The sequence below is a fragment of the Oncorhynchus mykiss genome, chromosome 12 (assembly GCF_013265735.2).
Source record: "Oncorhynchus mykiss isolate Arlee chromosome 12, USDA_OmykA_1.1, whole genome shotgun sequence".
Classification (NCBI taxonomy): Eukaryota; Metazoa; Chordata; class Actinopteri; order Salmoniformes; family Salmonidae; genus Oncorhynchus; species Oncorhynchus mykiss.
This window is the reverse complement of record NC_048576.1, coordinates 73,351,081-73,376,744: the sequence shown is the minus strand read 5'-3', so window position 1 is coordinate 73,376,744 and position 25,664 is coordinate 73,351,081. Positions and strand designations below refer to the sequence as shown.

The 25,664-nt window shown below is 45.2% G+C and overlaps 1 protein-coding gene across 3 annotated transcripts in view; it reads right to left on the bottom strand.

Moving 5' to 3' along the window:
- Positions 1-25,664, bottom strand: part of LOC110538463 (myocardin-related transcription factor B) — a 41,724-nt gene continuing 16,060 nt past the window's right edge. The window contains exons 2-15 of one of the 3 annotated variants that reach the window (XM_036938322.1): positions 23,280-23,526; positions 14,305-14,370; positions 12,206-12,261; positions 12,020-12,095; positions 11,492-11,656; positions 11,036-11,256; positions 10,564-10,710; positions 9,150-9,397; positions 8,588-8,750; positions 5,695-6,570; positions 4,434-4,601; positions 4,201-4,311; positions 4,038-4,098; positions 1-3,930 (exon numbers count right to left, since the gene is read on the bottom strand). In XM_036938322.1, coding sequence (XP_036794217.1) covers positions 3,431-3,930; positions 4,038-4,098; positions 4,201-4,311; positions 4,434-4,601; positions 5,695-6,570; positions 8,588-8,750; positions 9,150-9,397; positions 10,564-10,710; positions 11,036-11,256; positions 11,492-11,656; positions 12,020-12,095; positions 12,206-12,261; positions 14,305-14,370; positions 23,280-23,436 — 3,015 coding nt within the window. In that variant the 5' untranslated portion in view covers positions 23,437-23,526 and the 3' untranslated portion in view covers positions 1-3,430. Of the gene's footprint in view, positions 3,931-4,037; positions 4,099-4,200; positions 4,312-4,433; positions 4,602-5,694; positions 6,571-8,587; positions 8,751-9,149; positions 9,398-10,563; positions 10,711-11,035; positions 11,257-11,491; positions 11,657-12,019; positions 12,096-12,205; positions 12,262-14,304; positions 14,371-19,878; positions 20,181-23,279; positions 23,527-25,664 lie in introns of those variants that run through there. The other 2 variants (XM_036938323.1, XM_036938324.1) reach the window with 2 other exon arrangements.

The window sequence follows — 25,664 nt, the reverse complement described above, 5'->3', positions numbered from 1 at the left end:
TACATGACCGTTTTTATTGACACAAAAAGGCTATATATACACATTATGGGTATACAGTAGTATGCATACTGTATACACCAAACAGTCTTAATACAAAAGAGCTTAGATGTGCTACATTTGTATAAAATGTACGAAAAGAGCTCATGTGCGACATTTGTAAAAAAAAAAAAATGTTTATGCATGACAAAATATATACACAATGTGCAAAATGTATGGCATACTAACTATGTATCAATACACCATTGCAAGGGAAGGGGCTATACTAGTATAGTACAAATAAAATGACTTCTGATTCCAGCTCATTCTCCCTTTCTGTAGTTTGGACACATGATCAATGGGGCACTGATGCTCAGACAAAAACAAAGTTGTGCACAAAGACCAATCAGGAGCAGGCAATGTTTTTTTGATTAGCTACCCATTTTTATCCACTCACAGTGTAAACTGCTTTGCAATTTAAGTGCTTTTGTCTGTATTTCTAACAGAAATGTGTGACATTGAGGCATTAAAGGACCAGTGCACTCAAAAGCATTTATATACACTGATTGTACAAAACATTAGGAATTAGGAACAGCTTCCTAACATTGAGTTGCACCCCCCCCTTTCCCCCCAGAACAGACTCAATTCGTCGGCGCATGGACTACAAGGTGTTGAAGTGTTCCACAGGGATGCTGGCCCATGTTGACCCCAATACTTCCCACAGTTGTGTCAAGTTGGCTGGATGTCCTTTGGGTGGTGGACCATTCTTGATACACACGGGAAACTGTTGAGCATGAAAACCCAGCAGCTTTGCAGTTATTGACATACTCAAACCAGTGTGTCTGGCACACCGGTGTGTCTAGTTCCAAACCTCTATGCCAATATCAGCTAGTTTTCAGTTTTCCCCTCCCCACTCAGACCACTCCCAGACAGTCATTGCTCTTTGCTAAGGAGCTGTTTTAGTTTCTTTTTGATAATTTTGAGTGAAAACAATCACAGTAAGGTACTTAATTGTTACTCAGAAAGTATTTGACATTGAGTTAAAAACAGCTGCATTGGACCTTTAAGCCATTTTCTTTGGTAGGGGACAGACAGGTAGGCTAGAATTGGTCAAAACCCTTGAAATACATATTTCTTTAGCACGGTCTGCAATGTATTTCCAAGGAATGCTTATGCTGTCGTTGGTGCGTCAAACTTTATCATGCCGAATAGTGTTTTAAAGCTTCTTCCATTTTTCGGGGGGGGATCTACTAAATTGCTGAAAGGTTTCTGTGTTTCTAAAGGCAGTTATCCGTTGCGTAGCTCAGACTGCTTGATAAAGAGGACTGACAACTTTTGTAAAGTCAACCCATCTGTAAACTCCTCTGCCTGGTTCAACACTTCAAATGCTTTCACATGTTATCTTTGGCCAGTATATGTCACTGTAATGTAATTTGTGTACGATGTGTACGATTGCAATAATCATGTAGGATTTTGACCTAAAAGAAGACTTCAACTGGGAGAGAGGAGTGAAAAACAGTGTGGAGATAATTGTAATACCCATCTGTTGGTAGTAATGGTACATATGGATCACACACTGCTTTGAAAGGTGTTTTGAAAGGTTGCTTCTTGATGTGATGTGAGTGGCTGAAATCCCGATCCTACATAATCTGCTGGTCTAAGGCTTCATGAATAGAGACACATCAGGCCTACTACAACAAAATTATACAATAATGATGCTTACATTTGAACCTGCAGGACTATAGCCACAAATATTGCTAAGCTGATCACAAAAGCACAAGACAGCCTTGAACCACCTCTGCTGATTCACTGTGACTCCTTGGCTTGTCAAACTGAATGATGTCAATTTGTTTGTTCTCGGTATGTCAGCCAACTAAGGTCAGATGGTATATTGAAGAGAGCCATTGAAATGCTGAGGGGAATTTACTGGCTATATTTCTGCCAGTTCCTAGAGTCAAAACAAGCAAAAGCGATATGCAACACAGATGTGCAGTGCACACACAGACACCAGCTCTACACACCAGCTCTACACACCAGCTCTAGCTCATGTGCACTGCACGTCACACATAAACAAGCAGGATTCAGCTGATCTGTACATTGGGATAAATCCACTCCAGACTTGACAAAAGGGTTGAGAGAGAGAACATTTCCAAAGGCTCTTTTGTTGATAATATAAAGGACATAGGCCTGGGCTAGCTAGCTACAGCGGTGCTGTGCCACCTATTGTGACCCCATGCACACGTTGTAGTTTGGTAAACAAACTCACATTGGCCCTACTCTCCCCCACACAAGAATAGAGTAAGAACAACAGCTGCTAAAAATGTGATGGCTCTCAACTTCTAATTTGGATTAATTCAAGAGTTCTCAGGGCGACAGCTCTCGTATTGTCAACCAATGATACTAAATGAGGGTATCGTGCACTCACCGTTTTTTCTCTTACATGACATAAGGGGGCTTACTGTTAACACTCACTTTAAGTAGTCTCCTGCTTTATTTTAGTCATCACTCTGTGCACTCTTTGGAAAGTCTTTAGTTGAATTAAGTGAAAGCAATGCGTTGAAAATATCAAGATATTTGGCAAATGGTCTTATAAGGCATAATGCAATATGTGCAGTCTTTTAGCATCTGTGTCCAATTCCCTCCTGTGATGGGAATCGCATGGGGGCACTGAGTAAAGCAAAGGCAGTTATTTCAAAGCCATAATGCTAAGCTAATACCACATTCCAATATGTCATATACATACACAGGACTGTAATACAGCTGCCTTAGTGATGTATGCAGCAGAGCAGACAGACTACTGCTACTGTAGACATAGGCTTATAATATATACAATCTCTCTGCGCTGTCTGTCAAATTTATCACGAAAGTCAGTGAGTAACCATGCCACTGGCGCAGTCAGAACCAGGCGTGAAATTCTCTAACACCTGGGTCAACATCTGTTTCCACTAGCGAGTTCTCATCCTGAGCCGGGATCACATTTCCTGATCCCGCTCCTTATCTACTGTAACGCCATTTCAGGAGAGACCACCCTTCCTCAGACCAGGTCCTCTTCTGAAAGAGATCACAGGGGGAGATCAACCTCTTCATACCATTGATCTATACCACAGCCCAGTGGGTGCTTAGCCTTCCTTAGAATGAGTGGCTGTTATGAGGGACGAAACCTCAGAGGGAAACAGCTACACTGTATATCCAATGACAAAGGAGGGTCCATGCCTCTAGCACTCCGATCTGCTCAGAGCAGTGAGATCCACCACTAGTGCTGCTGTAGCCCTGCACAGAACTTCCCACAGGGACTCAAGGCCAGCAGTACTGCACTCTCCTCCCCCACCTCCACTGGAGAAGACTGACCTCTCCGTCTCACTTATCAGTATGTGTGTGTCTCTCCCTGACAGCCCTCTGTCTGAACAGGCCTGTTTGGGGGTGGGTGGGGGGGTGGAGGTCACATTGACACCCCTTAGTCCCAGTGTAGCTGCAGGTCATGGGAGTCCAGGAAGTCAGAGGAGAAGACCCCAGACGGGGGAAGGCCTAGTGGGTTGAGTCCCCCCGTCGGCCCGGGCATGGTCAGGTCCAGCCACTCCATGTTGTCCAGGTTGGTGTGGTCCAGGTGGTAGCTGGAGGGGGGTGCACTGACATTGTTGAACCCGGTGGTGTCCGTGTCCATGGGGGAGTGCTCCAGCAGCTGACTGTGCAGCTCTTCCATCAACCTCAGTGTCTGGGGCTCAGTCTCCCCCTTCAGCGTGCATTCCAGGAAGGCCTCCAGCTGGTTGTCTATGGCCAGGGCTGTCAGGCTGGGTGGGGCCGGGAGGTTAAGGGTGGGGGCGGGCGGGCGGGCCACCTGGATCTGGGGCGGGGGGCGGGATAGCACCGTGTTGAAGGGCAGGGTGGTTACGCTGGCGGTCACAGGAAGCAGCTTGTCTGGAAAGGAAGGGTCCTGTCTGATGAATGGGGAGATCTCTGTAGAAGAAAAGAACATGGGAGATGATGGATTCCTGGCCAGAGAGGGACTCAGCTGTCATAATGGAGAGGAGGAGACCCCAACCATAGTCAAGTATTTTTCTCACCTCCACTCTCGATCAACACGTCAAACAGGTCATCCATGTGCTGGCTGGTTGCCGTGGGTACCTGCATAGACAATAAAGACCAGTCAATACCTGCCTCAACGCCTAACAGACCTAGAAGGTCAGTCCAGTGTGTTTTAGTAGGGTGTTATAAAAGCTCTATTACCTGTGCAGCAGTCTGCATTCTGCGCGTCTGTTTAACAGCCTCTTCGTAGCGTGGCGGGTCCTTACTCTTGGGGATGTGGTTTGAGAAGTTGGGCTGGCAGGTAGAGGGGGACTGATGGACAGACAAAACGATGAGATATAATCCCTATAAGCTCTAAACAACCTATGCGGTTCACATATTCAACGCAACTAAATGAATACGTGGATATAATGCAGTATTTAATTAAACAATGCCTTGTTTGTTGGACCATTGGGGACTGCTTGGTTGGACGAGGCCCTGGCAGGGGACCTGCTCCCTGGGAAAGTGTTTAGGAAACACTGGGGGATCTCTGTCTGACCTGGGCCTGCTCTGAACTGGAACCCAGAGCCTGAGGTGGTGGTGGTGCACAGTGGGACTGTCATCTGTAGAGGAATGATGAACAGTGGTTAACACCATGGTACACACTCCTTCTGGGGCAGATAAATACTGGTCAGCTGTAGTAGTACACACCCTCCAATTAGAAGGCACAGAGTGGTTGGACAGGGTACACACTCTCTCTGGGAGGAATAAAAAGTGTTTATGTATTATTATGTGGAAGTACAAAATCTCTAGGGACATAATAAAAGGCATGGGGTATCTGTGCAGTGCAACACAAAGCAGTGTGTTTCTGGATGTGGGAGCACTCTTCAATGAGTGTTGTGCTGCAGTTGCTGTTGCTAATTCTAGCTGGCTGTTGATTTGGCCCCGTGCAGATCTGCAGACCTGGGTTCAAATAGTATTTGACATCTTTCAATTAAGTAGTGTTTGCTTGAGCTTGCATTTGAGTGACAGATGGACGGAGTGTGCACTTTTGGGACTATTCAGTTGGTAAAATTTTTGCCAGGCAGGCCCAGTCAAGCACAGCTTAAGTATTTGAAGGAAAACAAATGCTATTTGAACACAGGTCTGGTCCTATAGAGACTAGAGCAGACAGTGTAGTCTAGTGTGCTGTCTGCCTGGCCGTCAGTCAGCACCTGCTCCAGTAACCGGAGCTTAGACAGGCTCCGGCCCTCCTTTTGATGTGACTAGGAGAGGAATTCATCACCCTGTCCAGGCCTGCTATTACCTTGGCAACACACTAGATAAATCACCCAGAGAAGAGAATATTAAAGAAGTTGGAGAGGGAGACTCTCTGCTTTCAAAACACGGCTAATGCCCTAAAAAATGTGATTAGGCCGGCCCATCACAATAGAATGTAAGCAGCGATTTATAAAGTGTCTCTGGAAATGGTGTTATCCCAGAAAAAGGGCACAAAAACAGGATGTGCAATTTATTCAGCGGAACAACTCATCCACAGACCAGACAGCAATTTATTTAGTTATGGTTTGGTGCAGCACAAAGCCCTTGGAGAGTACTATAACACAATACACAGAGACACTACAATACAGGTGGGTAAAATGGTGTCTGCTGACAGTACCTTGGGGAATATCCCACTCTAAATATGGGATTAGAGTAAATTAAACCATACATTCTCACCTGTGCCATGGGTTGGGTCTGGGTGGTGTGTTGTTGTTGGTGGGGTGCTGAGGCCTCTGTTTTCTGGATGAGGCCTGGAGCTGTAGTACTAACTGTGGTCTGCAGGAATGGCTCTCTGACCTGCAGCTTAATGCTGTTGTTCGGTAGCTGGATGGTGGCAGTGCTGGTGGGCAGGGAGACAGGCAGCAGGATCTGTGTTCCAGGCTGGCCAGACAGCGAGGTCTGAGGCTGGGGCTGTCTGAGGACCTGAGGCACCTGCTGGTGGCTGATGAAGAACTGAGGCAGGGGGGACGTCTGCACCTGGCCTGAGCTGGGCTCCTCCTGTTTCACCACTGCTAGTGGGCTATGCGCAGAGGCAGAGCAGATTGAGGCGGCCCTGCCCTCTTCTTTGACCTGGGCCAGGGCCATGGGGGCTGGAGGGCTGGGCAGACCCCTCTTCTCCACCTCTAGCTGCATCTTCAGCTCCTCCACCAGCTTCTGCTCCTGCTCCAGCTTCCTCATCAGCTCCTCGATCTGACGCTCCTTCTCGTGCAGTCGCTGGTCCTTCTCTGAGGTTCTGGTCTCCATTGGGCTGTCCTCCAGGCGGCCTTGGTGGGGAGACGACCCAGAAGGAGTGGGCCGAGCTGGGGAAAGAGCTCCTGGCATCCCAGCCTCCTCCATGCCCAGGCTGGAGACCTCCGAGGGTGCGGGGGACACAGGAGGTGTGGAGCTCATGCTCTCAGGTTGTGGGGCCCCTGTGTAGCCTGTCAGCTCCATGGCAGTGGCAGCCTGGCTGCTGGGGATCTCCTGATAAGGCTTTAGTCTCTCTATCAGGTCAGTCTTGGTGCCAGACACCGGAAGACCTCGCAGTTTCAGCTCCATCTTCAGCTCAGCTACCTACGGGCCAGGTATAATGAACAGTCATGAGTCATCATAACAAAAAACAAGCCCCCTCAATAAATCTCCATACAACATGTCACTGCCTAGGGGCTCCGCTTTCCCCTTTAATAAACTCAGCAAAAACAGAAACGTCCCTTTTTCTGGAACCTGTCTTTCAAAGATAATAAGATAATTTGTAAAAATCCAAATAACTTCACAGATCTTCACTGTAAAGGGTTTAAATACTGTTTCCCATGCTTGTTCAATGAATCATAAACAGTTAATGAACATGTACCTGTGGAACAGTCGTTAAGACACTGTTCTTACAGACGGTAGGCAATTAAAGTCACAGTTATGAAAACTTAGGACACTAAAGAGGCCTTTCTACGGACTCTGAAAAACACCAAAAGAAAGATGCCCAGGGTCCCTGCTTATCTGTGTGAACGTGCCTTAGGCATGCAGTAAGGAGGCATGAGGACTGCAGATGCGGCCAGGGCAATAAATGACCATGTCCGTACTGTGAGACACCTAAGACAGCGCTACAGGGAGACAGGACGGACTGCTGACGGTCCTCGCATTGGTAGACCACGTGTAACACCTGCACAGGATCGGTACATCCGAACATCACACCTGCGGGACACGTACAGGATGGCAACAACAACTGCCCGAGTTACACCAGGAATTCACAATCCCTCCATCAGTGCTCAGACTGTCCGCAATAGGTTGAGAGAGGCTGGACTGAGGGCTTGTAGGCCTGTTGTAAGGCAGGTCCTCACCAGACACCACCGGCAACAACGTTGTTTTGGCTCACCAGGGGTGATGGTCGGATTCGTGTTTATCGTCGAAGGAATTAGCGTTACACCGAGGCCTGTACTCTGGAGCGGGATCGATATGGAGATGGAGGGTCTGTCATGGTCAAGGGCGGTGTGTCACAGCATCATCGGACTGAGCTTGTTGTCATTGCAGGCAATCTCAAAGCTGTGCGTTACAGGGAAGACATCCTCCTCCCTCATGTGGTGCTCTTCCTGCATTCTCATTCTGACATGACCCTCCAGCATGACAGTGCCACCAGCCATACTGCTCGTTCTGTGCATGATTTCCTGCAAGACAGGAAATCATGCCATGGCCAGCGAAGAGCCTGGATCTCAATCCCATTGAGCACCTCTGGATCAGAGGGTGAAGACTAGGGCCATTCCCCCCCAAAATGTCTGGGAACTTGCAGGTGCCTTGGTGGAAGAGTGGGGTAACATCTGACAGCAAGAACTGGCAAATCCGGTGCAGTCCATGAGGAGGAGATGCACTGCAGTATTTTTTTTGTTTGTTTTTTGTTGTTGTTGAATTTTACCCCTTTTTCTCCCCAATTTCGTGGTATCCAATTGTTTTAGTATCATGCAATTGTGCTACTATCTTGTCTCATCGCTACAACTCCCGTATGGGCTCGGGAGAGACGAAGGTTGAAAGTCGTGCATCCTCCGATACACAACCCAACCAAGCCGCACTGCTTCGTAACACAGCGCGCATCCAACCCGGAAGCCAGCCGCACCAATGTGTCGGAGGAAACACTTTGCACCTGGCAACCTTGGTTAGCGCGCACTGCTCCCGGCCCGCCACAGCAGTCACTGGTGCGTGATGAGACAAGGACATCCCTACCGGCCAAGCCCTCTCTAACCCGGACAACGCTAGGCCAAATGTGCGTCGCTCCACAGACCTCCCGGTCGCGGCCGGTTACGAAAGAGCCTGGGCGCGAACCCAGAGTCTCTGATGGCACAGCTGGCGCTGCAGCACTGCAGTACTTTATGCAGCTGGTGGCCACACCAGATACTGACTGTTACTTTTGATTTTGACCCCCCGTTGTTCAGGGACACATTATTCAATTTCTGTTCGTCACATGTCTGTGGAACTTGTTCAGTTTATGTCTCAGTTGTTGAATCTTGTTATGTTCGTACAAATATTTACACATGTTAAGTTTGCTGAAAATAAACGCAGTTGACGTTTATTTTTTTGCTGTTTATATCGGAGCAGGAGTGAGCTTCACCTTCATTTCGTCCAGGTTGGCAGGTAGGACACCAGGCTTGCGGTTTGTCAGAGTCTGGTTAGACCGTGCTGGGGCAGCGCTGGGTAGAGAGACCATGATGGGACTTGACAGACTGCTGCCACTCAGAGACATGTTGGAGCAGCTGTTCTGACCCTCCGTCGACCTGTAGGAACACAGACAACGGGAGGAGGGTTTAGTGTTCGGATGGGAGAAAGAGTTTCCTGTATGTCCCATCATTCACAATCAACAGTCTCCGTCCGGGACAATGCACACAGGAATACTATATCTAAGCCAAACAGAAGCTGTGCAGGAAACGGATGTGACAGATTACATCGCTATTATCCAGGTGTGGACTTATTCTGTTAGGGAGGATTGTTTGCTTGAATCACATTGTTCAAAGGAAACAATGTTTGCCTTCCAGGTGTAGCGATGATGTACTAACCGCCCTGAACTGAAAGCTGTCAGTCAATTAAACTGCAAATAGAATGTGAGGGATTGGCCTACGGTATTCAAGCTGCGGTAACACATTACATTCCAATGTCCTTTTTACAGTGGGCCATACTTGAGTGGGGCAGGCAGGATGGTCTGGTAGTTATAGTGCTGCTGCTGCTGGCTCAGTATCTGCAGCTGGAGGAACTGCTGCTGCTGATGCAGGAGCCTGGCGTAGGCTGAGTCCATGGGGGCCTCGTTGGCCTCCTGTTTCTGGTCCGGGGGGATGTACTGGTGGTACTTTAGCTTCTTCACCCGCGGCTTGGGATCCTTATTCTTCTTACTGCGGCTCTTGTCATTGGGTGTCTTTGGCTGGCTTTGCTGCACAGGGGAAAAGAGGAACGGTTACAACCTACTGGATACTACCCGGGAGGAGCAGTGAAACGTTTTCACTGAAAACTTCAAAGGTTCATCTCACTGAGTGGAAAGTGGACATGTTTAGTGTTCTGACTGTTGTGGATAACGTCTAAACATCTTGCCAGTATTGTGAGGCTTGTCCACTAAATTGTGCCCATTTCATACTGTAGTATCAAATGAATATGTGCGACATTGTGATAACGCCCAGTGAGAAAGACAGGATGGGGAAATGGAATGTGGAAAGGGATGTGGGGTGACCCTTATTGTTCAGTAACTAAATTACAGGATACACATTAAATGGCTTGGCATTTGAGAGGTAGATGCAAGCCATAAAAATATGCATGCAAGCCATAAACACCAATTCAAGTTGGTTTATGCAAACACACAGCCTCGAATGTGTTCCTCCCTGTTCTTCAACACGGGAGGGGCAGAGCTCAGAAAATATTCATTTGCTTTGTGTGTAAAGGATTGTGACAAATGCCCAAGTTATTACTTCACTCCCTTCTCTTGCTTCCATCCTTTATGCCCTGAAGGCTAAGAGAAAGCCTGTCACTTAACCTTAATTGAAGACTGAGAGCGGCTGGCAGTTTAAGTCCAAGGATTTGTGAAAAACTTCTCCAGGCCTTGTTGTGCTTTGAACCACATTTTGAATTGGCCGAACCATCAGTTTCGACTGGTCTCTGCCTGCACTGACGGGTTCTTTCACTGTGACCGAACACAGCCCCAGTGTTTGTCCTCCTCTGACTTCTTATCTCTGATTACAGTTCCAAAGGAAGCAGCATGAAAACCACAGCAGATCAGAGAGAGAGAGAGTCAAATATCAGAGGTGACTTTCATGTTTACAGGGTATATTTAGTGTTTGTAGGAAAAGCTTGCTCAGCTAACTGGGATCAAAAAGGAACCAAAACATCGTCATTGATGAAATAAATAGCTTTCTGTACCAAGAGACAGAAAAGTTTGGTTATAGCTAGTAATGTGCTCCGCTAAACGCTATAAACAAATGTATATTTAATATTTGCATTGAATGTACAGCTTTGCACATTGCCATGAAATACCATGCCTTTGCCACAAGGTTCAAGTACTCTCCATCATGTGATATGATGTCACTTTCTTTCAAATTTGTGGCTCACCTTTACTAACATGGGCCCCGGCTTTGGAGTGGCAACAATGGTGATTGGCTGAGGCGTGGTCACCAGGCGATTGTTCTGATGCTCATTGGTGGAGACATGAGAGAAGTTGAAGAAGTCTGTTGTGGACTGGGAGGTAGGTGGGCAGTGCTGAGATAAAGAGACAGATAGAAACCACATGGCCCGTTCAGTAAGAAGGGGAACAGAGGCCTGTAAATCCCCCTCCCACACTAAGCCACAAGGGCAGAGCAACTGGAAAAAGACTAACAAAAGATGGATGTCGTCTAACAGAAAACAGGAGGCAAAGAATATTTTCTAGCAAGCAGAATTTGATATACAACAGGCAGGTGCAATGGGAGACTATTATTTAGGCCCAAAATGTAGAAACATAAAATATTTACGCTGTTAGTCATACCATAACAACACAATGTAAGATGGGTATTTATAGGTGGTGAGGTACTGCGATGGGACCTACCTTCATGGTGATGGAGCTGGTCGGTGGGGAGGTGGAGAGGGCAACAGGGGCTTCTGTCACCCTGGGGGTTCTGGGGGAGGGTGAGGGGGCAGAGGAGCTCTGGGACTCTTGGCTGGCTGGCTGCTCTGGGGACAGGGCGTCGCTGCTGTCCTCGTCAAAGTTGTACACATCAGGTGTTTTCGTCTTGGGGAAGTCATTCTCCACCTCACCGTCTGGGGGATCTGCAACGTAACACGTGCAAAAGCACAGCTTATTAATTACAAGTAGACCAATGGAGAGAGGTTTGTACTAAGTTGTTTCTCATGGTAGTCACTGGAAATGCCTCATTGCTGTGTTAGTCGTAATAGGCACTTTCAGAAATCTACACCATACAAATATGCAGGGAGTGGGAGTTGAATGAGTTACTTCGCCCTTAGCCTGGAAATAATAATGTATAAAGTCAAGAGTGTTCTCTACCGGTGACGCCGTCCTTAACGAGGCTGGGTTCCACAGGCAGAATGTTCTTGACCACCAGCTCCATGGGGCCGGGTCGCTGGGCCAGCTTCTCATTGAGGTCATCAGCCAGCCTGGCTCTCTTCAGCATCATCTGAGTGGCCTGCAGAGAGGGCTCCGCATGGGTCTCTGTGGGACAGACAGCAAGTCATCAGTAACTGCTAGTCTACCTAGAACTCACAACAGTACTGTTCTACTACTGTGTGTCTCACAGTGGAGACTGTTTAAGGTGGTATGTCCTCATACGTCAAAGACAATCAATCAGACAACTGATTGTAACATCTCAAGAATATTTAATATCCTATGGATTGTATCCAATAGGGAGGGATTCAATTTCACAGGATTCTCCTCTTCCGTCATCATCTCTCTTCTGAGAGCTAACTTGGTCAACTAAATGCACATGTACTTTCTGGTGGTAGCTGAGTATGCTCCGTATCATCTGTCTTCTCTATAGCCTATCATAAAGCATACAGTACATGGCAGTGAGGTTACCTTGCAGGATGTGCATGCGGACCAGCTCTGAACGTTCAGGTCTACTGCGGATTTTGTGCTTCAAGAAGTTCTCAGTCTGTAAGAAAACAACATAAAACTACATTTAATCGAGATGATATGGAATGGCATGGGTATGTGATAGTGTGTTTTCATCTCAATGAAGTACAATGAACAGTGAGGTCTTACCCTGGACCTCTGCAGGCTGCGGATCTGTTCGTGGAAGGCAGCAGGGCATTTCAGTGCTATGGGAGGGAAGATCAACATCATATACAGTGAGCTCCAAAAATATTTTTCTTTTATTTAACTAGGCAAGTCAGTTAAGAACAAATTCTTATCTACAATGACGGCCTAGGAACAGTGTATTAACGACAGATTAATACTAACCATTACTATGCTAACCATTACAATAACAGGGGAGGTTATTTTTTTTTGGGGGGGGGGGGTTATGATATGCCTCTAATTTTTTCACTCATCATTATTTATGATTTATTCAGGACACTTTGTAATCATGGTAACATCCACATTAATGTAGAAGTGTTTAGAAACATATATTCTTATTTACAATAAAAGTGACTGCAAAATGGCACAATACATTATTTACCATTCATTTCTATTGGGCACAAAATAATCTGAACCACAACCAACACAAACAGCAAATGCATCCAAAAAGTTTGTAGAGTCACAAGCTTGATGTAGTCATTGCGTGCTAGGAATATGGGAGCAAATACTAAACTTTTGACTACTTTAATATACATATAAGAGAATTTGTTCCAATACTTTTGGTCCCTTAAAATGGGGGACTATGTACAAAAAGTGCTGTCATTTCTAAACGGTTCACCAGATATGGATGAAAAAAACTCAAATGAAAGTTTACAGTCTGCACTTCAATAGTCATTGTATCATTTCAAATCCAAAGTCAAAACATTTGTCACTGTCCCAATACTTTTGGAGCTCACTGTAACTACCTACATCTTCTGAGGGGTAAAAGGTCAACTCAAATGTCATTTTTGAGACATTAAGTAGTTATACTTGATGACAAGCTGACGACAACAAGGGAGAGACTATAATGTTTGTTATTTCTTTGGAAGAGAGGATGACTTTGCTTCTACACAATAGCTGACGGGAGTAGGACAGGATGTCTCTGAATGTTCCACTCATCCAACTAGTGAGACAGTCAGGCCGAGACTTTGATCTCATCAGACACACTTATCCTGCTGTTGGCATGGCACGGCTACACCCATTAGTCACCTCTAACTAACACAAGCACTGTTTGCTCTCTACAATACACACACACCGAGGTCTGAACACACACTGACCAGTGGTTCTTCTTAGTCAGAGGGAGTGTGTCAAACTCAGAGGAGCAGAGCTAAGCATTCCTGAGCGTCACCCAAGTCCTGGCCTACATACCTATAGTAAGTCCACTGTGTGGGAGAACCAGAGCGATTCACCCAGTGTCGCTGGCTGGGAGGTTCCTGTGCTGCCTGTTCTAGGGCCACAGTGGGGGTTACTGACCTCCAACGCAGGCCCAGTCACTGACTCATACAGCTCTGACTGTGGAGCCTAATAAGAGGAGCTTAGAGTCCACATGGAGGAGGCCTATTATAGGGCTGGACAAGACAAGACAGAGCACACTCCCAGCACTGAGAGGTCTCTGGTCTGGGGCTCCTGCAGCTCTAGCCACAAATAACTTAGCTACATCACTGTTCCCCCTCTCTCTGTGTCTGTCTGCTGTCTGACGTCTTATCAGTCTGTCTGCTCTAGTCTGCAACCCACTGGCTCCCAGAGAGACTAATCCAGTAAGGGCAGCAAAAGGAAGGATTCGGCTCCACTTTGCTGACTTTGAGAGCCGGGTGTGGAAGTTTTCAGTATGCCTTTTGGTTTCTGGTATGCCACTGGCCACCGATGTATGCCTCACTGTGGATTAAGACCTTGGACCATTCAGAGTATTTATTTATTCTACAAACATCATGACGAGGTTGTGGTGGAGGGTGGTTCGAGACATCAGTAGTGGCAGAATTCCACTCCTGTATGGTTGTCATAATAGTAGCAAATCAGACAGCACGTAGTTCAATCTATGGTATTAATTTAGGTAATAATTGTATGACATTTATTTTCTGAGAGCTTTCTGGAACCAAGACCCACTTTAATGACTGTGGTGTGGGTGCAGTTATAATTTTCCTACATGCCAGACCAATAACCTTAACTCTGGTAGAGGTGAGTTACAGTATATTAAATCCTTGGTGGTTTGAGAGTGGCGGTGCCCAATGCTCAGTGGTTATACTCACGTGGCATGATGCCCTGCTCCACTAGCTGCTCACGGGTGCGTCTCTGCTGCAGGCGGCGCTGGAGGACTGTGGGAGAGAAGCAGAGATAAGTTAGAGTTCAACCTATGCCTAACTAGCCTAGTCCCAGATCTGTTTGTGCCGCCACGCCAATGACCATAGGAGTTAGCAAGACAGCATAAACATATCTGGGACCCACCATTTACATCCTAGAGCTGGGACGATGAACTGAAAATGATCGATACCAGTCACTGGTGCACATTCATGTTATAAAATTCTGGCAATTTATTGCAATATGGATTTTGTCCACCCAGTTCTACTACACACCTAACCCACAGATTAAGGCAATAGGTTACTTAAAACAGAAACGATAGGAGGGAGGTTGGTCGGGGAGGGTAGGTGGGCATATAACGTGAAGGTCTAGCAACCCAAACGTTGCATATTCGACTCACATAATGGACAATTTTTACATTTGAGCTAATTAGCAACTTTACAAGTTTACATACACCTTAGCCAAATACATTTAAACTTAGCCAAATACATAAAAAAATCCCCTGTTTTAGGTCAGTTAGGATCACCACTTTCGAGAATGTTAAATGTCAGAATAATAGTAGAGAGAATGATTTATTTCAGATTTGATTTATTTCATCACATTCCCAGTGGGTCAGAAGTTTACAGACACTCAATTAGTATTTAGTAGCATTGCCTTTAAATTGTTTAACTTGGGTCAAACGTTTCGGGTAGCCTTCCACAAGCTTCCCACAATAAGTTGGGTGAATTTTGGCCCATTCCTCCTGACAAAGCTGCTGTAACTGAGTCAGGTATGTAGGCCTCCTTGCCCTTGCACACTCTTTTTCAGTTCTGCACACAAATTTTCTATAGGATTGAGGTCAGGGCTTTGTGATGGCCACTCCAATATCTTGACTTTGTTGTCCTTAAGCCATTTTGCCACAACTTTGGAAGTATGCTTGGGGTCATTGTCCATTTGGAAGACCCATTTGCGACCAAGCTTTAACTTCCTGACTGATGTCTTGAGATGTTGCTTCAATATATCCACATAATTTTCCTCCCTCATGATGCCATCTATTTTGTGAAGTGCACCAGTTCCTCATGCAGCAAAGCTCCCCCACAACATGATGCTGCCACCCCCGTGCTTCATGGTTGGGATGGTGTTCTTCAGCTTGCAAGCCTCCCCATTTTTCCTCCAAACATAACAATGGTCATTATGGCAAATCAGTTCTATTTTTGTTTCACAAGACCAGAGGACATTTCTCCAAAAAGTACGATCTTTGTCCCCATGTGAGTTGCAAACCGTAGTCTGGCTTTTTTGGAGCAGTGGCTTCTTCCTTGCTGAGCGGCCTTTCAGGTTATGTCAATATAGGACTAGTTTTACTGTGGATATAGATACTTTTGTACCTGTTTCTTCCAGCATCTTCACAAGGTCCTTTGCTTTTGTTCTGGGATTGATTCGCATTTTTCTCACCAAAGTACTGTCATCTCTAGGAGACAGAACGCGTCTCCTCCCTGAGTTGTATGGCGGCTGCGTGGTCCCATGGTGTTTATACTTGCGTACTATTTTTTGTACAGATTAATGTGGTACCTTCAGGCGTTTGGAAATTGCTCCCAAGGATGTACCAGATCTGTGGAGGTCTACAATTTTTTTCGGAGGTCTTGGCTGATTTATTTTGATTTTCCCATGATGTCAAGCAAAGAGGCACTGAGTTTGAAGGTAGGCCTTGAAATACATCCACAGGTACACCTCCAATTGACTCAAAGAAATGTAAATTAGCCTATCAGAAGCTTCTAAAGCCATGACATAATTTTCTGGAATTTTCTAAGCTGTTTAAAGTCACAGTCAACTTAGTGTATGTTGACCCACTGGAATTGTGATACAGTGAAGTATAAGTGAAATAATCTGTCTGTAAACAAATGTTGGAAAAGTAGATGTCGTAACCGACTTGCCAAAACTATAGTTTGTTAACCAGAAATGTGTGGAGTGGCTGAAAAACAAGTTTTAATGACTCCAACCTAAGTGTATGTAAACTTCCGACTTCAACTGTACTTACTACTTTTGAACTACTTAGCTAGCATGTTAGCTAACCCTAACCTTAACCCCTAACCCTAACTCCGAACCTTAACCACTAGCCTAGCTAACGTTAGCCACCTAGATAACTTTAGCCACAACAATTTGGAATTCCTTATAAACAACATTGTGTACTGGACACAATTTGTTATGAAGAAGAAAATTGAGTAATGGACCCGAAAAAATTGACCAGTCACCAATTTGTGTTGACACATCACAGCCCAGCCAGAACAAAACAGGAAGTCCTGTTCCTCCACCTAAGACATCCTATAAAGACAGCCTACAGACTTTCTGCATGGTTAACCTACCAGACAACTAGCAATTGCACTCTTCTTGGCACTGTGAGTTTACATTTGAGCAATTACATGGGCTTTAAATATTAATATACAAGCTCTCTTCAAATAAAGTGAAGACAAGGACATACTGAGGACAGACTGGGATGCAAATGCAGAGGTAACTTTACATAGATGTTCAACTTGAAATACAAACATAGATAGACACGGGCATGGGATGAGTCTTTCTCAAGTACCACTGTAGAAAGAACAAACCCTGAAGACTAATTACAGGGCAATGTTCATTTGTCCGAGTCACCTCCGAGTTGGACATGATGTCATCCCAGGACTGAGTGAACTCGGTCTCTTTTGTAAGTGCCGCCCCATAAAAAGTGAGATGTGTAGTCTTGTTTTGGAGCGGTAAGCACTGATCCATGAAGTCCTTGGAACATAAAAAGACAAGAAGGCCTCTTATGCAGGAGGCTCCAAATCCTTGGACGGCACCCAATGTTATTTTTCTATCATAATAAACTGCAGTGTGGGCCCAGTTTAAACATGTTATAAACAGGCGAGCGTGGACGTGTTATTTCAGTGGAATAACAGTGATCCTCAGCAAAAATATTTGAAGAGGAAGGTGACGGTTGATGGTGACGAACGACGCGGCGCTGTGAAGAATGTTGGGGCCCTTATCGTCACCAAGGCACTCTGTTCATAGAGAGGTCGGACAACTGCTGGAGTAGACTGCTCATTGGCTATAGCCAGATGGTCAATGCACAGTCAAACACACACATAGACACTAAACACTACATACTACATACACACCCAGGCCTGCTCCGCTCTAGTCCCCTGGGACAGTCACTGCGTCTGACCAGGCCAACGTGACTCACTCCAGCTAAAATAAACTGGGCAGCTGTGAGAAGAAGGCCTGGGAACCATGGAGTCTGGAGGTGGCATGGGGGTGGGGGCCGGGACTGGACTGGAACCCAAAGCATTGTGGGGGGGACCCGCTCCCACTGGTGGACAGATGAGCACAGAGAGTCCCAGGGAGCCAAGGCAGGGGAGCAACTGAGTCCATTCTCAGAGCCCCCCAAAACTTTTACAAGCCCCTCTGCGCCTCCATGGCTCAGAACACTGTGTTCCTGCTCCCTATCCATGGTTCCCATTACACGTTCACACCAGGGTCAGGTTAGCAGTTTTTTCATGAATCTTGTTCTGGAGGAAGTTCTGCAGCGGTCACTAGCTGGAACAGCCACAAAGACATAAAATTAGATTTTGACCCTATCTTTAACCACACTGGTAACCCTAATGCCTAACCCTAACTTTAAATTAAGACCAAAAAGCTCATGTTTGTTTTCATTCATTTTTACAAAATTGTGACTTTACAGATCGCCTATCTAAGGGGAAATCGCTCAGTGCTGCCTCCAGGACAAGACTTATGACCATACACGTCAACCTGCACACCAGGGGGGCACCGACACAGAAAGATCATTTTGGAAGATAGGAGAGAATTACCATTGGTTGGTTTCAAAATTCATATTATCCACTTTGACTCGACTGGAAAAGAATGCTAAAGGATAATTGTCGATTTATGAGAACAATACTGCATTTCAAGTTGTTATTCTTGACATCAACGTGGAAAGTACAGCCCATGCCTGAAGTGCTCCTTACATTTTGTTTGGCCGATGTCAATAGTGCTGTTCTCAGTGAACCCTGGCTAACCTCTGTGTGATGCAAGTCGGCTGTACTCCCCTGCTCTCCAGCACAACATAAACAGAGGTACTTCACAAACCTCAGAGTGTACATAGGCTTTACTAATATCCCTGTCTCCTGATTCTATCTCTAATCCCCTGCCTATGTTCGTCTCAACAAAACTCATCTCTGGACAAAGTCTACCATTAGATCTCTTGTTCTGACTTTTTCCTAGAAACACTCTGCGTAAATATAAAAGAGAATCTGTTTTGTTACGGCTACACTGTTATAGAAACAGTCTGACACTGACATAAGCTATGTTGACATTATTGCTGGAAATATACAGTATTCTCCTTGCAGCTCAGCTGTGCTCCATGCCCTTGCAAATGCTCATTCACTCGATGAGTCAGTTTGTTGTTTGATGTATGCTCGAAGATAGATAAGGAATAAAACATTGCCAATAAATTCAAACCAGATCCATCCAACTCATCCAAGTATGATTCTACACCCATGACCCGAGGGGACACAATAGCTTTTAAATATGACCTACATTGAAGCCAGGTAATAGAGTCATATCACCTTTTCTTTACACACCAAGTTGTTCTTTGAAACACCTAATACTATCAGGAGTTGCCCTGCAACAGTATGCAGATCACAAACAGAATGTGGAGCAACAGCATTTCCAGGTTTAGCATTTCACTGGGGACTATTCCTCCCAAGCCAACATACTGTGCAGCAGAATGCTATCGTTCAGGAAAAGGTACAAACTAAGTGGTGACATCATGCTTAGCTGATAGCCTGATGGTAACACTGAGCTCTGCAGTTATTTGTCATCATAAGAAGTGAACACCGAGTCCTGGGTTTAAGGATCCTAATAATATGATACGCTATATAAACCCACCTCCCTAGTCCCCTCCCTCATTCTGGCCTCATCTCCTCCCTCATTTTGACTTTGCTTGTTTCTAATAGAAAACAACAACTCTTTACACTATTGTGATGCTGTTAATCCAGTCTCAAACGGATACTGGACATCATTTAATAGCTATTCGTTCTGTAATGCCCTATCATTTCCTGGTGGGGCTCTCTGTCTCTGTCCTAGCCCAGCATCAAGGTGTTATCATCAATTAATCATTACAGATTACTCTGACATCACGCCGTTGGTCAAGTTGGTCAAGGCCTATAAGTAGCTGTATATTTCATTCAAGGTAATCACGTTGACTGAAAAGCAGAGCTAAACCCATAAAGCCATACACATTTCACTGTAACTCCATTATTTTACTGAGAACTTAAACAACTATCTGCCTTCTAGTGAGAATATACTGTAGTTAAAAAGTCCTAAACACACAACATTTTTGGAGACAACCGTAGAGGAAACCAAAATGGATTCTGATTTATGTTGATACTAGGCTTCATGCCAACAACGTAGTGATGCTACCTAGCAGAGAGAGCAAGAAAGAGTGAAAAGGTAAGCGATAGAAAGAGAGAGTGAAAGAATGAGGAGGGAGAAAAGGAAAGACAGAGAGAGACGGGCACCTGATTTAAATTTACCCCTGCAGACGGCGGGGCTCTCCACGTCGAGGCACGCCATAGAGGAGGAGAGAGCCGGGTCGCTTAGCGGCCGGGTCTGGAGTCCCATGGAGTGATCAGGGCAGTGAGGAACGAGGACCAGCATGAGGGTTTGGTAATGAGGGAAAACACCCAGCTAGGAGCGTATGGTAAGAGAACTGTTTCTCACAGTCTGGTACGTACAGTCCCTCCCTCTCTCTCTCCAGTCTCTCCAATCTCGCTCTGCCTGTCTTTGTGTTGGTCTCAGCGGGAGCGAGTGTGCGCTCACTCATGCTCTGGCTGGGCTCAGCGTCAGGAGGAGGAGGGAACACAGACAGACGAGCCACTGTTAACCCCTGCTGGGTCACTCTGCTCAGCTCTCAGTGCTCTGCTCTTTCAACACTAGCCTCATTAGAACTAAATACAATGAGTCAAGCAACTTTAATTACCAAAACAACACAGAGAACAATACAAACTTTTGACTAAACCAACTGCTGTCCTAAAAGTCTATAAAGGTAAGTCATACTTTCAACCATATCATGAAATAGGCTAACTACATGCATGTATTGAAATGTCATTTTAACTTATTGTGTCTTTCTTGGCCCAAAAACATAGAGTATTTGTGACTTTTGAGTGCGAGGATGAAAAGCTCCATGAGAAAACGAGCTGGGAATTTATTTTCATACCATGTTGTGTCACTGGATAAGAATGACAAAAACAAACATGCTGAGGCCCCTGGGACATTGATGTTTATCTTTGTCACTTTTCCCAGTTGTAAAGTGTGTATTTCTGACATTTAGCACATTCTTGTTATTGCTATCATTTTCATTTCATTATTTCGACTACAACACGACACTCAAAGCACAAACATGACATTAATACAATCTTATGTATTGTTTTCATTTGTGTAGACCCAACCGTGGCTGTTGCTGACTAATATTGACATAAGTATCAATATTGTCTTTCGGATTTCAAACAAAATAGATTAAATGTAAACATTAGAAATGGGAGGTGGTTGCATTCAACCCTGTCTCCTTCACAATGTTGTCTAGGAGAACATATATCAATCTGGTCTCTGTGTCCGAGAACCAATAACAGCAAAGATAAATATCACCCACCCAGAGGAGACTTCTAAAGGGACAACAGGGAAGAGAGAACACCGAAGAGTGATACTAGATGAATAGATGGTCATTTCCAGCCGGGTTAGCATTCACATACAGGAAGTATGAGTCATACGCTTGAAGTCCAGATCTGTGTCCCTCCCTACTCCCTAACACTGCAGGTTAAAGGGCAGAGGGCAGCCAACATGAACTGGCATGCTGCTTCTATTTCCATTCCAATCCATTTCGCCCTGCTATATTTCACCCATGTCAATGTTCAAGGACAACTTGGGAACAGTCATGAACGTGTTAACCTTACAATACTATAAAATGAAACAACTGCAAGCTGAATGTCTAGATAAACAGCGGTAGTCATATTATGACACTAACAAAGATACAGACCCGAAAGGAAAATGACTGGCCGGCATCATGTGTTCAAATGGATTAGGAATGCTGCTTAAATGAAAGCAAGCTCCTCTATAGAGCCGGTCCTGATCCTGATTCTAGCCCCTGTTGTGCATGTGAATCCACTACAGGGGGTCTCCCTCTTAGGAAGAAAGACAGGATGCAGACTGTGCTCTAGACGCCCCAGATGCTCCCTGTGACGTGCCTGACTGTGTCAGCTCCTGCTGGGGCCCAGGAAGGGAGAAAGAGCCATGGTGGGGAGGGATTCATGGAGCTCAGACCTGGCCTGCAATGGGATCAATGTGTCTGCATGGGATCAATGTGTCTGCAGCCCAGAGCAAGAAGAAAGTGGCAATCAATACAGAGAGTGGCACAAGATGGAGTACCAAGCAGAGACACTGGCCTATGAGAGCTCCCCACTAAAGGGGTGTGTTGATGTTGCAATGTCAAGGGCCTCCACAAGTGCATACTGTATGGAGTAAACACTTCAATAATGGATGGCGTATGATGTCCGATGTGCATCGCTATCAATACAAAAATGTTGGGTCCCGTGTATCACGTGAGCTGCATTGGAAATTATTAATCAGACATTAACCAGAAGAGAAAACAAACAGCGAACTTCCTGTATTATTCTGGTGATAAAAGACATCATAGTCTGAGTCGAGTCCAAGTTTTCTGAGGGAGGGGCTTGTGAGGGGAGGGTAGTAAGGGTCAGTACACGAGAGATTAAACTTGGCCAGACGCATGTATTTTGAAACGGAACTAAATTTAAAAAATCTCCACTACATCATCACATCATCAACAAGGCATAGAGTGCAACACATTTGAGTTTTCCCAGTGTCTGTCTCTTGGGCAATAAGGTTGGGGTGAACAGTGGTCTCTAGGGACTGGGAAAATGTCAGGCTACCACTCGGGGTGGGTGAGTGTCAGCCTCCCCACCAGACACTGCCTCAGTGCTACCCCTCACTATGGTTCACATGCCAGAGGAATATTTCCAGATTGGGGTTCTGGCTTTGGTCTGAGAACCAGTGGGTTAGGAGAGTGAGATAACAGAGGAGATCTCAAGATACTGAAGGTTCACAATTTCAAGGAAAATGCACTGGGAAATATTAGTAAGGAATTCATCATCAGTGAAAAGTTAAATTAGAGGCTCAACCCGTTCATTGACTTTGTTGAAGTCTGTTCATCAGAATCTGCATCTAATTTATAATATCATTAACTCATTAATAATTCCCGCTTTTCTGAGAGCAACCAACAAACAAAACACTTAGTGGCCCAAGGAGAGGACTGACTTTGGGACTTGATGTCAGGAACCGTTCAAGCTGTGATTATGTGTTGGCTTCCAGATGCAATTCCAGTATAATTCCCCACTTCTCTCCACAAACAAATCTCTCTGGACTGGAGAGGAGTTTGTTTTCTCACTGTCAGGGCAGGCTTGCTCTCTGATGGATGATATAGAAACCAGAGTCTCTGGGTTAATTTCAATCTTATTTCCTTGATTTGTCAGCGCCTCGGATCTGCTTCAATGCATTTTGAGAAGGAGGCAAGGAGAGAGGATGCAAGAAATCAAATACAATTGATTCACCCTCTGTGTTTTCACCACTCATCCTCCTGATACTAGGTATGCAATTACAAATTGGAAATGAATATGCAAAGTGGAAATTACAAACTTTAGAAGCCTTTTTAAACCTCTAATACATTATTCAACTGGCAGCCAAGTTTGCATGTCCTGCTGTGCTGCTCAACAAGACCTTAACTAGCTGAATCAGATATGCTAAATTAGGGTTGGACTGAAAATCTACAGGACAGTAGATCTCCAGGATGAGGGTTGGGCAGCCCTGCCCTAGGTGATTGACCTATGTGACTGAATGGTCTACTACTCACCGTTCTTACGCTCTTTGAGAGGTGGCAGGCTTGGACTGGGCTCCATAGTCAGATCTTCCAGCTCGTGGGTCACTGCCTCGCTCCGGAGACTGGGCACCAGCAGCGCCAGCTGCAGGCTGAAGGCCCCCTCCACTCCCAGACTCCCCTGGGGCTCCATGCTGCTGCCTCAGCACTCCTCAGGAGGAGGAGCTAGGCCGGGTCTCCTGGAAACCAGCAGGGCAGATAGAGCTGCTGTTGTCAGTTGTTGCTGGGGAGATGGGAACATTGTGTCATTTTACAGCAGGAGTTATTCATCACATGACAAACTTGGCTGCCAATTGAATAATTTCATTTACTTATAACGGTTTTACTTCTAACAGTTGATTGCATGGAGATCACTATGGAACTGAAGCAGAAGGGAGCTTGACAATGGGGTTAAAGATTCATGTGCCCTGTTAACATTTCATCTGATGCTGATCAATAAGAATCACGCTAAAAGCCAAATGACTTATTTTAACAGATGAATGTACAAAATGTAAAAGGTCTTAGCATATTGTACGTTTCTAATTAGTAATACATTTCCCAAGTTTTGTATAGAATTGGATTCCAAAGTTTCCTGTTGGTCTTATTACCATCACTTCATCAACCCATATTCTTAGGTCCTAACTGACCTAAAACAGGGAATTTTTACTAGGATTAAATGTCAGGAATTGTGAAAAACTGAGTTTAAATGTATTTGGCTAAGGTGTATGTACATTTTCCAAGCTGTTTAAAGGCACAGTCAACTTAGTGTACGTAAACTTCTGACCCACTGGAATTGCGATACAGTGAATTATAAGTGAAATAATCTGTCTGTAAACAGTTGTTGGAAAAATGACTTGTGTCATGCACAAAGTAGATGTCCTAACTGACTTGCCAAAACTATAGTTTGTTAACAAGAAATTTGTGGAGTGGTTGAAAAATTAGTTTTAATGACTCCGACCTAAGTGTAAGTAAACTTCCGACTTCAACTGTATAGGTTCTATACATATCACATATATCTTTATGTGGCTCTTATCCCAGAGTAAGAGTGGGATAAGGAGTGTGTAGACAGCATTGTAGGTAGTGTAGACTGGGCACAAGGCTCCACAGCTGGGGCGTGTTCAGCAGGACGGTCAGATAGAAATATGCTATGTAGAACAAACATTCCTCTTGTATGTGTTGAATAAGGAATAACGTCAGCTCTATGCACGGAAATTCTATCTGTAACGTTGGAGAACGTTTTGCAACTGAATGTGGCTCTGTTCTATGTCTGCCAGTGACAGATCCTGAATGTGCAACGTGAGGCAGACTGTGGTGCAGATACAGATCCAGGCTGCCTAGAAATGGAGCCATCGTCAGTCTGTTTCAGGAGAACAGCCTACAGAGGGGATTCAGGTGTACACAACATTACCTTTCAAGTGCCAGATATGAAATGACCTTACCCTATAGCTGCTACAGTGTCTGGCTTCTGAAACCTGCCATCCAAAAGTAACAACCCAAGACATATGAGCTGCAAGGCACCTTCCATCTCTAAAACAAACTCCAGCTGTGTTAAAACTAAGGCGGATCTTTGTTTGTTCTTCTTCATGCATTCCGGTTTCAGCTCCACTGGGAGCTGGCAGACTGGGAGAGGTATGAGAGGTGGCTATGGACAATGACAGCATTCTGGGCACAGTCCTCCCATCTCAGCGTGCACTCAGCACAGCAACTGTTTAGCACATCTCAGCATTAGCCTAGGTCATTATGGTTCTTTGCTTGAATTCACATCACTAGTACAGAATTTCTTTTTTGAATGTCAGAACATGTGGTTTTAAGGGTAGAGAGTGCAATCTTAGAGAGAATGTGAATATTTATGTCAGCTTGACGTGCGAACTGATACTTGGAGCTACATATCGAGGCTTGTAAGTGTGTTTTTTTTCTTTAGATGCGGGAGGAAATATATATATAAAAAATCCAAATCATTCCAATCATTTAAGTGATTTACTGTATGGGATGTCAAAACCAGTTATTTCTAGCACCTTGTACCAGACAGATGTGCCACTTCCCCTATCACCCATTTGACTGTCCTATGTCAGATAGTGATGCCATAAAACATATCAGATACACTTTCCTCATATAATAGTCAATTCCATCGCAGCGTACGCAAAGCCTACAGTTTGCTGATTGATATATGCAATACAATGGGTTAAATCACAGAGATAGCAAAATGCTTTCAATGGTGTGCCATGGAGCCAAACATATCACCCTTCCATCCCCTCCGTCCCAACCCAGAATCTACTCTCTCTCTCTATAATGTGCTCCAGCCTCCCAGAGGATGGAGTGGCACCAGTCCCATTTCTCCTGTCTGTCTCCAGGGTGTTATGCTGGGTAAAAAGAGAACCAGCT